This window comes from Lampris incognitus, chromosome 12 (assembly GCF_029633865.1).
Source record: "Lampris incognitus isolate fLamInc1 chromosome 12, fLamInc1.hap2, whole genome shotgun sequence".
Classification (NCBI taxonomy): Eukaryota; Metazoa; Chordata; class Actinopteri; order Lampriformes; family Lampridae; genus Lampris; species Lampris incognitus.
This window is the reverse complement of record NC_079222.1, coordinates 53,006,329-53,024,146: the sequence shown is the minus strand read 5'-3', so window position 1 is coordinate 53,024,146 and position 17,818 is coordinate 53,006,329. Positions and strand designations below refer to the sequence as shown.

The 17,818-nt window shown below is 43.4% G+C and overlaps 1 protein-coding gene across 1 annotated transcript in view; it reads left to right on the top strand.

Annotated features, from left to right (window-relative positions):
• The window catches only part of myo5b (myosin VB), a gene marked incomplete at its 5' end in the record, with an annotated part of 150,240 nt that overhangs the window by 28,247 nt on the left and 104,175 nt on the right, over positions 1–17,818 (top strand). Inside the window, 2 exons of the mRNA XM_056290258.1 lie at positions 10,276–10,357; positions 17,488–17,595. Of these exons, the coding sequence (XP_056146233.1) occupies positions 10,276–10,357; positions 17,488–17,595 (190 nt within the window). The remainder of the gene's footprint in view (positions 1–10,275; positions 10,358–17,487; positions 17,596–17,818) is intronic.

Sequence of the window (17,818 nt, the reverse complement as noted above, 5' to 3'; positions counted from 1 at the left end):
TTAATAGTCCTACAATACCTGATCAGTACACCATGCCGCACATTGACGGTGCATTGGACTCCCTTTCAGGGAGCAAGTTGTTCTCGGTACTTGACCTTCGAAGTGGCTATTACCAGATAGCCATGGCTGAAGAAGATAAAGAGAAGCCTGCTTTTATATGTCCTCTTGGCTTCTATCAATTTGAGAGAATGCCTCAGGGCATTACTGGAGCGCCTGCGACCTTTCAGTGCCTCATGGAGAAGGCAGTTGGGGATATGAATCTCCTCCGAGTCATTGTATATCTTGATGATATCATCGTCTTTGGATCAACCCTTGAGGAGCATGTGCAGCGCCTCATGAAAGTTCTTGATCGACTTGAAGAAGTTGGTCTCAAGGTTTCGATTGATAAATGTCAATTCTGCCAGCCCAGCATTAAATATGTCGGTCACATCGTCTCAGAGTCCGGTATTGCCACTGACCAAGAAAAAGTGAAAGTTGTGAAACAATGGCCCGAACCAAAAAATCCTTGAGCTCATTTCTTGGTTTCTGCGGATATTACCGAAGATTCACTGCCAACTATTCCAGCATTGTACGTCCGCTAACTGAACTCAGAAAAGGTTACCCATCTACAAAGGAAAGGAAAAAAGACCAAAGCAAAAGACCCTGACAAAACATACTTCAACGTGTCAGAGCCATTTGGAAAACGTTGGGATGACGCTTGTCGTTAGGCTTTCAAAAAGATCATTGATTGTCTCCTACATGCTCCTGTGTTAGCTTTTGCTAATCCCACTAAGCCTTACATTTTACACGTTGATGCCAGCATGAATGGCTTAGGCGCAGTGTTGAATCAGAAATATCCAGAGGGTCTCCGGCCTGTAGCCTTTGCCAGTCGTAAACTCAACAGCTCTGAAAAAAATTACCCAGTCCACCAACAGGAATTCCTTGCATTAAAGTGGGCTGTGGTAGACAAATTCCATGACTATCTGTACGGAGCCAAATTTACAGTAAGAACTGACAACAATCCTTTAACTTATGTGCTCTGATTCAACGCCACAGGACATCGTTGGCTAGCTGCTTTAGCCAGGTATGACGTCAACATCCAATACCGTCCTGGTCGTCATAATATCGATGCAGACTTGTTGTCTAGACAGTACACCAAAGAGGATACAGAGAACTGGACAGAGATTCCCCTTTCTGGCATCAAAGCCATTTGTAGGCAAGCTTGTGCCTGTGAAACATCTAACACTCCTGTTAGGCTTGTGGATCCGCTTGAAGTACCTCCAACCACTATACCTGAAGTGTATTCATGTCCAGTGAGTTTGAGTGCAAATAACATGGATCAGCTGACCCCAAAACAGCTTAAGGTTGCTCAAGATCTGGATCCAGTGGTTGGCCCAGTCAAACGAGCCCTTGAATCTGGTAAATTACCAGTCCGATCCAACAACGATCCACATGAAGTTACACTGCTCTGTCGTGAAAACTCAAAACTAGAGCTAAAAGATGGAATACTGTACAGAGTTTTAAAGACCCAAACAGGTAGAGAAGCCCAACAACTGGTTTTACCAGAAAGGTTCAGACCTGTCGTTCTTAAGTCATTACATGATGACTGTGGACATTTAGGAGTCGACAGAACCACAGAACTGCTCAAACACCGATTTTATTGGCCACGCATGAGCACTGAAGTGGATGAGTATGTTCAAAACTTGTGGGAGATGTGTCTCCAGAAAAACGCTCCCTCAGCGTGCATCGCTGCTAAACCAGATCACTAGTAATGGTCCTTTAGACCTTGTCTGCATTGATTTTCTGCAGATAAGAGTCAGACAGAAAAGGAATATCCAACGTACTAGTAGTGACTGATCACTTCACAAGATACGCCCAAGCGTTTCCAACCAAAGATCACAAAGCGATCACTGTTGCGAAAGTCTTGTGGGAAAAATATTTTGTACACTATGGTTTACCAGCTAGGATACACTCTGATCAAGGCAGAGACTTCGAGAGCCGTTTGATCAAAGAGCTTCTCACTATGCTGGGTATTCGGAAGTCGCGCACGTCCCCTTACCATCCTCAGGGAGACGCCCAGCTAGAACGTTTCAACAGAACACTTCTAGCAATGCTTGGAACGCTGGAACCTATGAAAAAACAAAATTGGAGTCAACACATAAGTCAATTAGCACATGCGTACAATTGCACAAAAAACGATGCTACCGTATACTCCCTGTATTTCTCAATGTTCGGGAGAGACGCAAGACTCCCTATTGACATCTGTTTTGGTGCTGTCCTTGATGGAAAGAGTGAGTTATCTCATCTCAAGTATGTCAACACAATGAGAAAGGAGTTGCAACAAGTGTATCAGCTAGCTACTGGAACAGCCATAAAAAAACCATCGGAGAAACAAATCACGCTATGATCAGTGTGTAAGAGATCACCCACTGGTAGAAGGTGACAGGGTGCTAATACGAAATTTTGGTCTTACAGGAAAACATAAGCTCCAAGACCGCTGGAAGCCTGTACCTTATGTCGTGATCAAAAAATTGCCTAATCTACCAGTCTATAAAGTCAGACCAGAGCAGGGCATGGGAAATGTCAAAACTCTTCATAGAGATAATCTCTTGCCAATTGGGTACCTGGTCAGAATGCCAGAGTCCACAGCTGATGCTGAAACAGTTTTGAAACCACCAGTCACATGGATGCAGCGAGCCAGCAAGCTTCCAAAACATGTCTCAATGCCTGAGTAAATCATTGATGATGTTTCCTCAGAGTCAGAGCTTGAGGATGTACATGAATGTCAATTGTATGAAAGGGATGAAATTAGAAGATATGTCCGAGCCCCTTATCAACACCATACACCTGTCTCTGAAACTTCTGATTCTTCTGAGAGTGGGTCAAACCCCAGTTATACAGTGAAAACTATATAGCTACGTGGGAAGGGTGTTACACACACACACACACACACACACACACACACATATATATATATATAGTAACGTGCACGGATAAGTAGACACGTTGGTCCTTGACTAACGGGTGTGACTCTTTAGTCGAGCAGCCAGCGATGTCTCGTGTGGGCGATACGGGTTCGCGTCCCGGCCGCAGCAGTTCCTGCGGTTGCCCCCCGAATTCGCTATATATATATATATATATATATATATATATATATATATATATATATATATATATATATATATATATATATATATATATATATAAACCACTGACAGGTAACATGTTAGTGTTCTCGTACAGTGTGTTGCAACTCCGATTTAACACCAAGTTAAACTGCAGCCAGTGAAGACAGAGTCGTAGTAATGACCAACCAAACATAATTGTCAACAAAATCCTCACTAATACACATTCTTTTACTTGTCTGATATAAAGTAAATCTACTGACGGCATTGCGTGTATGATGCTTGACAGTGGATGTGGGTGGATTATCTTTAGAGCACGCACATGTCAGTCTCACTCTCTGCAGAATCAGGAAGACGCTAAACACGAAGTGACTACAGTGTGAGAGACTGTACCGGAAGTGACCAAACAGAATGCTTCAAATGGAAAAATATCAATATTACGAGTTTAATAAGCTTTAAAATAATTATCAACCTCTACCTTTTAGCTAGAAATAGGTACCATTTAGAAATATGAGAAAACAAACAAATGTCTTAATGGCAACACAAGCATCAACTATCACGTTACAATGGCACCTGTCCAGTGGTGGGATATATCAGGCAGCAAGTGAACAGTCAGTTCTTGAAGTTGATGTGTTGGAAGCAGGAAAAATGGGTCAGCGTAAGGATCTAAGTGACTTTGACAAGGGCCAAACTGTGATGGCTAGACGACTGGGTCAGAACATCTCCAAAACGGCAGGTGTTGTGGGGTGTTCCCAGAATGCAGTGGTCAGTACCTATCAAACCTGGATTAAGGGAGGACAACCAGTGAACCAGCGACAGAGTCATGGGCTACCAATGCTCATTGATGTGTGTGGGGAGTGAAGGCTAGCCCATCTGGTCCAATCCCACAGAAGAGCTACTGTAGCTCAAATTAGTGAAAATGTTAATGCTGGTTATGACAGACAGGTGTCAGAACACAGTGCATTGCACCCTGCTGCCTATGAGGCTGTGTAGCTGCAGACTGGTCAGAGTGTCCATGATGACCCCTGTCCACCGCCGAAAGTTCCTAAAATGAGCACGTGAGTGTCAGAACTGGACCATGGAATGTTGGAAGAAGGTGGCCTGGTCTGATGAATCATATTTTCTTTTACATCATGTGGACGGCTGGGTGCATATACGTCATTTACCTGGGGAAGAGATGGCACCAGGATGCACTATGGGAAGAAGGCAAGCCAGTGGTGGCAGTGTGATGCTCTGATCAATGTTCTGCTGGGAAACCTTGGGTCCTGGCATTCATGTGGATACAACTTTGACACCTACCACCTACCTAAACATTGTTGCAGACCAGGTACACCCCTTCATGACAACGGTATTCCCTGATGGCAGTGGCCTCTTTCAGCAGGATAATATGCTCTGCCACACTGCAAAAACTATTCATGAATGGTTTGAGGAACATGACAAAGAGTTCAAGGTGTTGCCTTGGTCTCCAAATTCCCCAGAATCCAATCGAGCAACTATGAGATGTGCTAGAAAAAAAAAGTCCAATCCATGGAGGGCCCACCTCACAACTTACAGGACTTAAAGGATCTGCTGCTAACATCTTGATGCCAGATACCACAGGACACCTTCAGCTGTCTTGTGGAGTCCATGCCTCGATGGGTCAGAGGTGTTTTGTGGCACGAAGGGGATCTATACAATATTAGGCAGGTGGTTTAATGTTTTGGCTAATCAGTGTATATATCGCCAGAAATATTTCAATTATATCTGGGCGGCAAGGCGGCCCAGTGGTTAGCACTGTTACCTCACAACAAGAACGTCATGGGTTTGAATTCCAGGCCATCCCAGGTCCTTTCTGTGTGGAGTTTGCGTGTTCTCCCCATGTCTACATGGGTTTCCTCCAGGTGCTCCGGTTTCCTCCCACCATCAAAAAGACATGCATGTTAGGGTTAATACACCTGCCTGTGCCCCCAAGCAAGGCAATATAAAGAAGAACTGGAGTTGGTCCCCGGGTGCTACATGGCAGCTGCCCACTGCTCCTAGCATAGGATGGGTTAAATGCAGAAAACTGATTTCGTTGTTTGGATGATTGACCTTTGTGAGTGGCAGCTTCATGAGATCGACAACTTTTTTTTTTTTACTATTTTTTCTCTATATTCTGCCCTAACCTCTTCATTTTGTTCTGATTTAGTTATTTTTCTATGCTTAGTTCAATTATCACTAGATTCTCTAGTTTTCTTTCTTATACGAATCTTGTGTTTAGTAGGCAGCTTCTCGTTCCTAGTTTGTTACTAGCTTTGAGCTTAGTCTAGCTTACCAGTTAGCTCTATTACATTCGCAGTCAAAGCAGCCTCATTAAAATGATTTTTTGTGGCGACTGCTCCATAGTTACAGACAGGTTGTCTCTACTAGAGGGACGTGTCCATGAGTTAGAGCAGTTGCGTTTTGGCTAGAATTACGTTAGATGTGACGGGCCCTCCAGATAGCCTTAGCCCCGGGCCTGACAGCAGGCCTGCTATTGTTAGCACTAGCTCAGTAGCCCCGGGCCTGACAGCAGGCCTGCTATTGTTAGCACTAGCTCAGTAGCCCCGGGCCTGACAGCAGGCCTGCTATTGTTAGCACTAGCTCAGCTTCGTCGGCAGATGCGGCGGAGTTTGTCTCTGTTTACCGGCGTGGGAAGGCTCGCAAGAGCAAGCCATCGGTTGTGTAGCCTGGTCTGCAGTCACCTCTCCCAACTGCAGACCAGTTTTCACCCCTCACCAGCCTTGTTGGTAGTCCTACCAGCCAGCGTGCTTTTCCCCCTCCTGTCGGCAGAGTAAAGCAACGCACGCTAGTGATAGGAGACTCCATTACCCGTTAGATTAGCTTCGCCAGCCTTGGTTCACTTTTTACCCGGGGCCAGAGTCTCTGACATAGAAGATAATCTTAGGGTGCTGACATCATGCAGGGAGAGTCAGGGAACCCAGGCACACAGCACCACTACTTTCAGCAACATTGTTATTCATGTCAGCACCAATAATGCTAGGATGAAGCAATCAGAGATCACAAAAGCCAGCCTAGTCAGAATGCTTGAGTTTGCCAGAAAGATGTGTCGACATCGATTAATTGTCTCTGGTCCCTTACCTGTGAGGGGTAATGATGAGACGTACAGTAGGCTCACCTCAATGAACCGCTAGCTGGCTGATTTCTGTAATGAGCAGGGATTCGGCTTTGTTGATAACTGGCCTTCTTTCTGGGATCGCACTTACCTGCTGAAAGCAAACGGCATTCACCCTACTGGGGACGGCACCGCTCTGTTGTCTAGCAATATACTAGATAACTGTTTACGTTTAGTCTGACACCAGGGACTTATCATTCAGCAGGTTGTAGGTGATTAGAGAGCCTGCTAGGTTTAAATCTACTGCGGATGTGGAGTCAAGCAGTTTAATTAATATGATTAGTCAGGGAATTTCTCATAGTGTAGATTATCAGTCTGATAGCTTGGTCTATAACGTTGAGACTGTCTCACTAGCCTGCTGTATTGCTCCCAAGCTCTCCTCTCCTAAATGTGTGAATCACAATAATCTAGTAATTATTCCTACCACTGGTAGTGGTGAAATGTGCAACAAAGTACCTAATAATCTACAGAACTAATGTTATCAAGAATGTGACCACATATCGTCCAAAGCTTTGGTTGCCAAAACTGTCAGCAAGGTTCCAATTAATCTTTCACCTATTGGTAGCTCTAAAGTTCTGCCTACTACTGATCACTTCCACAAGATGCTTAAATTTTGTTTCATAAATATCAGATCACTGTCTACCAAAGCCTTACTAATAAATGACCTGATTCTTGAACATAGTTTCGATATGATTGTGTTATGTGAAACATGGCTGAAACCAAATGTTTTCCTTCCCTTAAATGAAGCTTCCAACTTGACTATACTTATGCCCATGTACCTCGGGCGAATAAACAAGGTGGGGGTGTTGCCTTAATATTTAAGTCTATTTTCAATCTGACTTCTAGACGGGAATCTAAATTCCAGTCTTTTGAGGCTTTTGTTCTTGGTCCATCTCCCTCAGCCATGAGTAGACCCGGCTCAGTCCAAATTGTGATACTCTATCGGCCTCCTGGCGGTTTTTCATCATTTCTCGAAAAATTTGGAGAATTTGTCTCAGGCCTTGTTACTCACTCTGATGAGATTCTAATTCTTGTTGATTTCAATATTCATCCGAATAAGGCTGCTGATCCTCTAAGTAAAGCCTTTCTGGCACTAGTTGACACTTTTGGGTTCACTCCGTTTGTTTAAGAGTAGACTCGTTGCAGTGGTAACACCCTTGATTTGGTTTTATCTAAAGGGATAGCTGTTTCTGATCTGAATGTCTTGCCAACCACATGTGCTGTGTCCGATCATTTTCTCATCAAATTTGAAGCATTATTGGCCTGTCCAGTTAATGTCAGCACAGATGTAATTGCCACTTGCCACATGGGTCCCTCCACTGCAGCTGCATTTGGCCAGCAGCTGCCTGAAGTCTTGGATCCTTTCACTGTGGTAACTGACTCTGTTGAACATGTCACTAGTGACTTAAATGTGGCCCTCTCTAGTCTCCTCGATTCAGTTGCATCTCTCACTACCAGAGCTAGGCGACTAAAGAGGCCTACACCCTGGTTTAATGATGAGACACGTGCTCTTAAGCAGACCTGCAGGAGACTAGAATGTAAATGGCGAAAATCAAAATTGGAAGTTTTTTACCTATCGTGGCATGAGCGTTTATTGACATAAAAGCATGCTTTAAAAACAGTGTATCTCTCTCACTTAATCAATATTAATAAACATAACCCCAGATTTCTCTTTGACACTGTATTTAAACTTACTAAAAAGCAGCCGTCTATTAGCTGCTCACCATTCACAGCCCATGAATTTCTAGATTTTTTTCTGCAATAAGGTTGATGAGATCTTAAACAAAATTAGTTCTTCAACTCCAGTTACTTTTGCAGATCCTGTTTTACCAAATCCATATCTTTACAATGAGTCACTGACAGTCCGAGTTATTACAGCTTTTGAGACTATCTCTCTCGGTACTTTGACTAAGTTCATGTCAGCCTCTAAACCAATTGCTTGCCTACTTGACCCCTTACCAGCAAAACGTTTTAAGACCTCTGGCCTTTTCTGGGACCTACAATGCTAGACATTGTTAATTTATCACTTATTACTGGCATTGTTCCCAGCAGTTTTAAGACAGCTGTGGTTAAACCTCTACTACTAAAAAAACCGCACCTCGATCCAGGGTCTCTTAAAAACTATTGACCAGTCTTCCATTCTTTTCTACAGTACTAGAGAAAGTTGTGTATCAACACCTTTCGACCCATATAAAAGAAAACCATCTACTATATCAACCTTTTCAATCGGCTTTCAGGCCCTGTCACTCCACAGAAACTGCTCTGACCAGAGTGGTGAATGTCTGTGAATGTTCTCATTCATCCAGGTCATGGTTATCCAAAGGAGTTGAATCAAGTGCAACTGGACTTGGTATATAGTTAGCGACGGGCGTTGGTAAACATCTGATCACAAAGAGCCACGCATATCAATAGCTCTGACAACGACTCCAAAGAGGATAAGTACTGAGTCTCATCACCAGCCAGTCAGACTAGCTTGGTCTAGTCAGAAAGGCACGAACTGAGGAAGCCTCTTGGATGAGAGGCGAAATGTCTTCACGGATATACCAAGTCTAGTTGCACTTGATTCAACTCCTTTGGACAGAGTGGTGAACGATCTTTTACTAGCTATGGGCTCTGATTCCACTTCTGTGCTTCTACTACTGGACCTCAGTGCAGCCTTTGACACCACTGATCACTGTATACTATTAGATAGATTAAATTGTACTTTTGGTGTCTCCGGCTTAGCTCTCTCTTGGCTTTAATCCTACTTATCTGGAAGAACACATTGTGTCTGCTATAGTAATATATCAACATTTTCTGATGTTAAATATGGTGTGCCTCAGGGCTCAATTCTTGGCCCTCTACTTTTCTCTCTTTACATTACACCTCTTGGCCAAATTATACGCAGTTATAGAATAAATTTCCACTGCTATGCTGATGATACTCAGCTGTATGTGCCTATAAGGGCTGATGATCATACTCAAAAGAGTAACTTAGAGGCCTGCTTGGCTAGTGTGAAAAACTGGACGTCACTTAACTTCCACCTTTTAAATTCGGATAAAACCGAGATGCTGGTCATTGGCCCTGCTAGACACAGACACCAATTTGATCAAAGAACGATAACAATTGACAACTGTGTGGTTTCACAAAGTGTGACAGCCAAAAATATTGGTGTTATTTTTGATCCCAGCCTTTCCTTTGATAAGCTCATTAAAGAAATTACCAAGACTGCCTTTTTTCACTTATGTAACATAGCTAAAATTCGGTCTTTTCTCTCCATGGCTGATGCAGAGACTCTAATACATGCATTTGTTTCATGCAGACTTGATTATTGTAATGTTCTGTTCTCAGGTCTGCCACATTCTAGTACTGAAAGTCTTCAGATGGTTCAGAATGCTGCTGCTAGAATCCTAACTAAATTTAGGAAATTTCAACATATTACACAAATTCTTTCCTCCCTTCATTGGTTTCCTATCCATGTTAGATCAGACTTCAAGGTGCGTCTGCTGACTTATAAAATCTTAAATGGGCTGGCCCCATCTTACCTGTCTGATCTTCTTAAACCGTACATTCCATCTCGAGCTCTTCACTCTCAAAATACAGGGCTCCTGTGTGTGCCCAAAGTTAAAAAGAAGTCAGCTGGTGTCAGGGCCTTTTCCTATCGGGCCCTGTTCTTGTGGAATAACCTGCCTGTTGTCATCAGACAACCAGATTCTGTTGAGTCCTTTAAATCCAAACTCAAAACTGATTTTTTTGCCTTAGCTTACAATTAGTTGCCTTTAAGTTGAATGCTACACAGCCTGTACTGCATGGTGGGTCGGTTTCTGTCTCAATGAATTTACCAACCACTGTTCTGCCCACGAGATTATAGCATATAGATTATGACTAATTTATGACTTAATTGATTATGACTAATGACTATTGCAAACTGTTCTCTTCTCTCACATGTCTTATCTCTCTCTCTGAACGATGTCTTCTTGATTGACAATGACAAACTAAGTGTCTTCTTCTTCTTCAGTTATATGAAAACTGATACTACTATCCCTATTTACTTTTTAGGCTGAGGATGAGAGGAATTACCACATATTCTATCAGCTCTGTGCCTCTTCCACTTTACCAGAGTACAGGGACTTAGCCTTGAGTAAGTATCTGTTCTACAAGAGCCGGCTATGGTACTGAGTCAAAGTTAAACTGTGTAGCTTGGAAGCAGAATACCACAGCTCTTCACCAATACTACACAACTTGAAGCACATATACACTGGACCATATATACACAACTTGAGTATAAGCTTCAATTTTATTTATTTATTTTTTGTCTTGGCATTGGGTATCAGCTTTCTTCTGATTCTACAATTCTCAACAATCTATTTCACTCTTAGGGGTGTCCGGGTAGCGTAGCGGTCTATTCCGTTGTCTACCAACACAGGGATCATTGGTTCGAATCCCCGTGTTACCTCCGGCTTGGTCGGGTGTCCCTACAGACACAATTGGCTGTGTCTGCAGGTGGGAAGCTGGATGCGGGTATGTGTCCTGGTCGCTGTACTAGCGCCTCCTCTGGTCAGCCGGGGTGCCTGTCCAGGGGGGAGGGGGAACTTGGGGAAATAGAGTGATCCTCCCACGCGCTACGCCCCCTGGTGAACCTCCTCACTGTCAGGTGAAAAGAAGCAGCTGGTGACTCCACATGTATGGGAGGAGGCATGTGGTAGTCTGCAGCCCTCCCCGGATCAGTAGAGGGGGTGGAGCAGAGACCAGGACGGCCTGCAAGAGTTGGGTAATTGGCCAAGTATAATTGGGGAGAAAAATTGGGGGGTGGGGGGGCTCTTTCAATCTTCAAACTTGTAAATATGCTGTGCAGTAAACAACGCAAGTCATATGTAAGTAAGACTCGTATGAGATGTTCACACTGAGCTTACAACAGACATTTTATTTCAAGATTTGATTCTAATATAATTCCATGTATATGTTTATGGAAAATACTTATCTCCCATTAAACAGTTCAGCTTTGCTTTACATTTTACGATGTACCTTTTGACTTCCTGTGAACACATGTTAAGACACATTATTTGGATTTATTTTTTAGGTGAAGTTTTGGTCAAGTATTGTGTACTGAATCGTAACCTTGGCCAAGCACGGGCCAGTTAAGTACTGAAAAACTGTGCTTTCAGTACTTTTTGTGGTAAAATGTGTTTTCATCACATTACAGTACTATCAACTATCGACATTCAAACTATCTTTTCAGATGTGCTGGATATATTTATACTGTAATGAATAGGCTCGCTTAGCCCTTGGCTAACGGGTCGGACCCTTTAGTCGACTGGTTAACGCCGTCGTCCGTGGTGCGGGAGCCACAGGTTCGCATCCTGGCTGTGACGGTCTGGCTGTCCCCGGAATTCACTACATTGGTGTCAGAAGTGGGATACGCGCGGACGCGCTTTCCCGAAGGAGGGGGGTAGTGTAACGTGCATGGAGAAGTAGACATGTTAGCCCTTGGCTAATGGGTCAGACCCTTTAGTCGAGCATTTAGCGATGTCTCCCGCGGTATTTTCAGGTCTGCCACATTCTAGTACTAAACGTCGTCGGATGGTTCAGAATACTGCTGCTAGAATCCTAACTAAATTTAGGAAATTTTAACATATTACACAAATTCTTGCCTCCCTTCATTGGCTTCCTATCCATTTTAGATCACACTTCAAGGTGCTTTTGCTGAATTATACAATCCTAAATGGGCTGGCCCCATCTTACCTGTCTGATCTTCTCAAAACATACATTCCATCTCGAGCTCTTCGCTCTCAAAATACGGGGCTCCTGTGTGTGCCTGTGCCCAAAGTTAAAAAGAAGTCAGCTGGTGGCAGGGCCTTTTCCTGTCGGGCTCTGTTCTTGTGGAATAACCTTCCTGCTGCAATCAGACAATCAGAGTGTGTTGAGTTCTTTAAATCCAAACTTAAAACTCATCTTGGCTAACGGGTCAGACCCTTTAGTCGAGCGTTTAGCGATGAGATACGGGTTCGCGTCCCGGCTGCGGCGGTTCCTGTACTGCCCCCTGAATTCGCTACATTGGTGTCAGAAGTGAGATACGCACGGACACGCTTTCCCGAAAGAGGGGGGTAGTGTAACGTGCATGGAGAAGTAGACACGTTGACCGTTGGCTAAGGGGTTGGACCCTTTAATACAGGTTCGCGTCCCGGCTTCGGCAGTTTCTGTGGTTGCCCCCCGAATTCGCTATATTGGTGTCAGAAGTGGGATACGCACGGACGCGCTTCCCGAAGGAGGGGGGTAGTGTAACGTGCATGTAGAAGTAGACACGTTAGCCCTTGGCTAACGGGTCAGACCCTTTAGTCGATTGGTTAACGTTGTTGCTTGCGATGTGGGAGACACGGGTTCGCGTCCTGGCTGTGGCGACAGTTCCCGGACTGCCCCCCCTAATTCGCTATGACGGTCCAGCTTCCCAAAGGATGGGGGGTAGTGTAACGTGCATGGCGACAGTGGTAACCAGTCGACTAAAGGGTCCGACCCGTTAGCCAAGGGCTAAGCGAGCCTATTCATCTGTGTTCGTTACATTGCCCCCTTCCTTCGGCATTCACATCCCCGCGAATCGCCAAAGCCAGGACGCGAACCTGGGGCTTCCACACCGCAAGCGACTATGTTAACCAGTCGACTAAAGGGTCCGACCCGTTAGCCAAGGGCTAAGTGAGCCTATTCATCCATGGTCTTTACATTGCCCCTTCCTTCATGATTCGCGTCCCCACGAATCGCCACAGCCAGGAAGCGAACCTGGGGCTCCCGTACTACGTTGACCGTGGTGACGACGTTAACCAGTCGACTAAAGGGTCCGAGCCCTTAGCCAAGGGCTAAGGTGTCTACTTCTCCATGCACATTACACTACCCCCCTCCTTCGGGAAAGTGCGTCGGCGCATATCCCACTTCTGACACCAATGTAGCGAATTCGCGGGGGGCAACCAAAGGAACTGCCGCAGCCGGGACACGAACCCGTATCTCCCGTACCGCGGGAGACATCGCTAACCGCTCGACAAAGGGTACAACTCGTTAGCCAAGGGCCAACGTGTCTACTTATCCATGCACGTTACAATACCTTAAAGATTTGCTCTCTCTAGGTAGATTTTATGATATTGAGAATACGATGAATACTGAGTGTCTGAGCCTTTTTATTATTACTCATAAATGTGTTCTTTATTATTACTCATTTTGTGTTTTTTATTATTACTCATTTTGTGTTTTTTATTATTACTCATTTTGTGTTTTTTATTATTACTCTTGATGTGTTTTTATGATTACTCATGATGTTTTTTTTATTATTACTCATGTTGTTTTTTATTATTACTCATGATGTGTTTTTTATTATTGCTCACAATGTGTTTTGTTATTATTACTCATGATGTGTTTTTTATGATTACTCATGTTTTTTTTTATTATTACTCATGAATGTGTTTTTTGTTATCACTCATGATGTGTTTTTATTATTACTCATGATGTGTTTTTATTATAACTCATGATGTGTTTTTTATTATTACTCATGGTGTGTTTTTATTATTACTCACAATGTGTTTTTTATTATTACTCATGGTGTGTGTTTTATTATTACTCATGGTGTGTTTTTATTATTACTCATGGTGTGTTTTATTATTACTCATGATGTGTTTTTTATTATTTCTCATGATTTTTTTTGTTATCACTCATGTTGTGTTTTTATCATTACTCATATGTTTTTTATGATTACTCATGATGTGTTTTTATTATTACTCATGATGTGTTTTTTATATTACTCATGATGTGTTTTTTATGATTACTCATGATGTGTTTTTTATTATTACTCATGATGTGTTTTTTATAATTACTCATGTTGTTTTTTATTATTACTCATGATGTGTTTTTTATTATTACTCATGTGTTTTTTATTATTACTCATGTTGTTTTTTATTATTACTCATGAATGTGTTTTTTGTTATCACTCATGATGTGTTTTTATTATTACTCATGATGTGTTTTTTATTATCTCTCGTGAATGTGTTTTTTATTATCTCTCATGAATGTGTTTTTTGTTATCACTCATGATGGGTTTTTATCATTACTCATGTGTTTTTTATTATTACTCATGATGTGTTTTTTATAATTACTCATGGTTAACCACCAAATCCTCCTCTCCACATTCACTGAGTTTGGTATCATAGGATCTGCCCTCCGCTGGTTCATGTCCTACCTCTCGGGGAGATCTTTTAGAGTATCTTGGAGGGGAGAAGTGTCCAAACCACACGGCTTATCCACAGGGGTACCTCAAGGGTCAGTGCTTGGTACCCTTCTCTTCTCAATATACACCACCTCACTTGGTGCAATCATCCGCTCCCATGGTTTCTCATACCATTGCTATGCTGACGATGCACAGCTCTTCCTACCATTCCCCCAGATGACCTCACAGTCTCGGGATGGATATTGTAATGCCTTGCTGATATCTCTGCATCTCTGGATGAAAGAATACCACCTTCAGCTTAACCTATATAAGACTCAGCTCATTGTCATCCCAGCCTGTCCATCCTGACAACAACAGATCAATATCCAGCTCGGATCAACCCAACTCATGCCCACAAAATCTGCCCGAAACCTGGGTGTCATGATTGATGACCAACTAACCTTTAAGGTTCATGTGACCTCGATTGCTCAATTGTGCCAATATGCCCTTGCAACATCAGGAAAATTAGAACTTACCTGTCCGAGCATACAGCACAACTCCTGGTACAGGCTCTTGTAATATCACGCATTGACGACTCTAACTCCTTACTGGTTGTTCTCCCTGCATGCACTTTCAAACCTCTGCAAATGATCCAGAACTCAGCAGGGCATCTGGTCTTCAACCAACCCAAAACAGCACATGTTACTCCACTGTTCATATCCCTCCACTGGTTCCCAGTATCTGTCCGCAAATTCAAAACCTTGATGCTCGCTTACAAAACAGCAACTAAAACGGCTCCTGCCTACCTGAACTCCCTCATTCAGGTCTACACTCAGTCCCGCTCACCACGCTCTGCCAATGAAAGGGACCTGGCTGAGATATGAATACAATGGATGTGTATGGTTATTTAGAGTTATGATGCTGCTTTAGCGCCCCTTATTGACAAAATGCCACCAACCTCAGGGCCCTAGCGTGCATAGGCATACCAAATTTGGCTGAGATGTCATGATGCATTTATGAGTTATGGCAATTTTGGTGTGATAGGCATTGCCTACAAAATTTGACAGCCAATGATAGAAAAATGGAAAGGAAAATGGAGAGAAAAAAAACAGTTAAAAAACTAGTTTTTCAGTACAATCCAGACATCCTGTCTGCCAAAATTGTTGTTAAACACCGGTGCAGTTACTTGTATCACCATAAAGGTCATACGTTTAATGAAAATGGTGATTTTCAGGACTGTAGCTGTAGGTTGGAGATTGAGTCAGTACATTTAGAAATTCAAATATCCTTTGGGGGGCTATTACAAGCGTAGCTTTTTCATTTCCCCAGGAAGGAGAAAAATAAATACTGCATGCATGAATCTGCTGCCAGGCAGTGATCACTCAACATCTCAACATCTCTTTTACCATCTCTTTGGTTGCTGGCATTTAAAAAAAAAATCCATAAATAACATCTCATCTCATCTCAACTTAAGCCGCTTTTCCGTGGTCGGGTCGTGGTGGCATCAAGCTAAGTAGGGCACTCCAGACGTCCCTCTCCCCAGCAACACCCTCCAGCTCCTCCTGGGGGATCCCAAGGCGTTCCCAGGCCAGATTGGACATGTAGTCCCTCCAGCGAGTTCTGGGTCTACCCCGGGGTCTCCTCCCAGGTGGCCGTGCCCGGTAAACCTCCAAAGGAAGGCGCCTAGGAGGCATCCTGATCAGATGCCCGAACCATCTCAACTGGCTCCTTTCGATGCGAAGGAGCAGCGGCTCTACTCCGAACTCCCTCCGGATGTCCAAGCTCCTCACCCTATCTCTAAGGCTGAGCCCAGACACCATACGGAGGAAACTCATTTCAGCCGCTTGTATGCACAATCTCACCCTTTCAGTCACTACCCATTGCTCATGACCATAGGTGAAGATTGGAATGAACACTGACTGGTAAATTGAGAGCTTTGCCTCCTGGCTCAGCTCCCTCCTCACCACAACGGTCCGGTACAGCATCCGCATTACTTCTGATGTTGCACCAATCTGCCTGTCAATCTCCCGCTCCATCCTACCCTCACTCATGAACAAGACCCCGAGATACTTGCACTCCTTCACTTGAGGCAACAACTCATCCCCAACCCGGAGGAAGTAACCCACCATTTCCTGGTGGAGAACCATGGCCTCAGACTTGGAGGTACTGATTCTTATCCCAGCCATTTCACACTCAGCTGCAAACCGCCCCAGTGCGTCGTGTTCTGATGAAGCCAACAAAACCACATCCTCTGTGAAGAGCAGAGATGCAATTCTGAGGTTCCCAAAACGGACACACTCCTCACCTTGGCTGTGCCTTGAGATTCTGTCCATGAATATCACAAACATAAATAACATAATGATTTTAAACTAGATGGCGCTGGTATATTTTAAATGTACTAGAGTAATATGTTTGTTTTAGATCACACATATCTTGAGTAGGATTGAAATGATTGTGTTTAAAAATACTTCAGTAAGGAATTGTAAAAATATAGTGTATAGTAATGGAACGGTCACTACTACTCCAGAACAGTCCAGCACATCGTTGGCCAGTTATTTTCTTATTTAGTAAATGGACTGACATTGCCCACATCGACAAGAGATGTCCAAATCCACTGATATGATGGATCACGACTGTAAAACTGGTCTTTTAAGTAAATGTTTCATGAAAGACCAAGCTGCTACTGGATCTGTGTGTCTCCATCACCAGCACAGGCAACACCACAGCCCAGGGTGGAGGAGAAACTAGTGTCTGTGTGGCCGGGAAGACTTCTATATGAATTTGACATTGAAAGTGACTTGGACTACAATTTCCAGATGGAAACATGTGGCTAATATATACAAGTGTGTACTAATATACACAAGTGTGTACAATGAAAAGGGATGTGATGAATTGGAATAGCAGCTCTTTGTTGAAACAACAGAGATGATAGTTATTTGAATCTTCTTTCTTTCTTTCTTTTTTGACTGATCTGACTCAAATGTCTACGGAACTTAAATATTACTCTGGTATCTTAATGCACAAAGGTTCTGAGATGAGGATTTGTCCCATTTATTTGTCTCTCTTTTCTGTCCGTCTGCCTAATGCAGCCAGTGCAGAGGACTTCACCTACACATCTCTAGGAGAGAACATCTTCATCGAGGGAGTTAATGATGCTGAGGACTTTGGGAGGACACGAGAAGCCTTCACACTACTGGGTAACAATCTGCTTCTCACATCACACTTGTCACCATCAGGTTTAATGAAGATTTCTGTCAAGATATGCCCCAAGTCTGTCCTCAGCATTAGCCTTCCTTTTTTATTTTCATGTTGTTCGTGTTTTTTATTTTGAGCTTATGTGAATCTACTTGCCGTTAATACTGCCTTCGGTTAAATCAAAGGGCCCTTTCATACCTGCCTTGTTCGGTCCAGACTCTGATA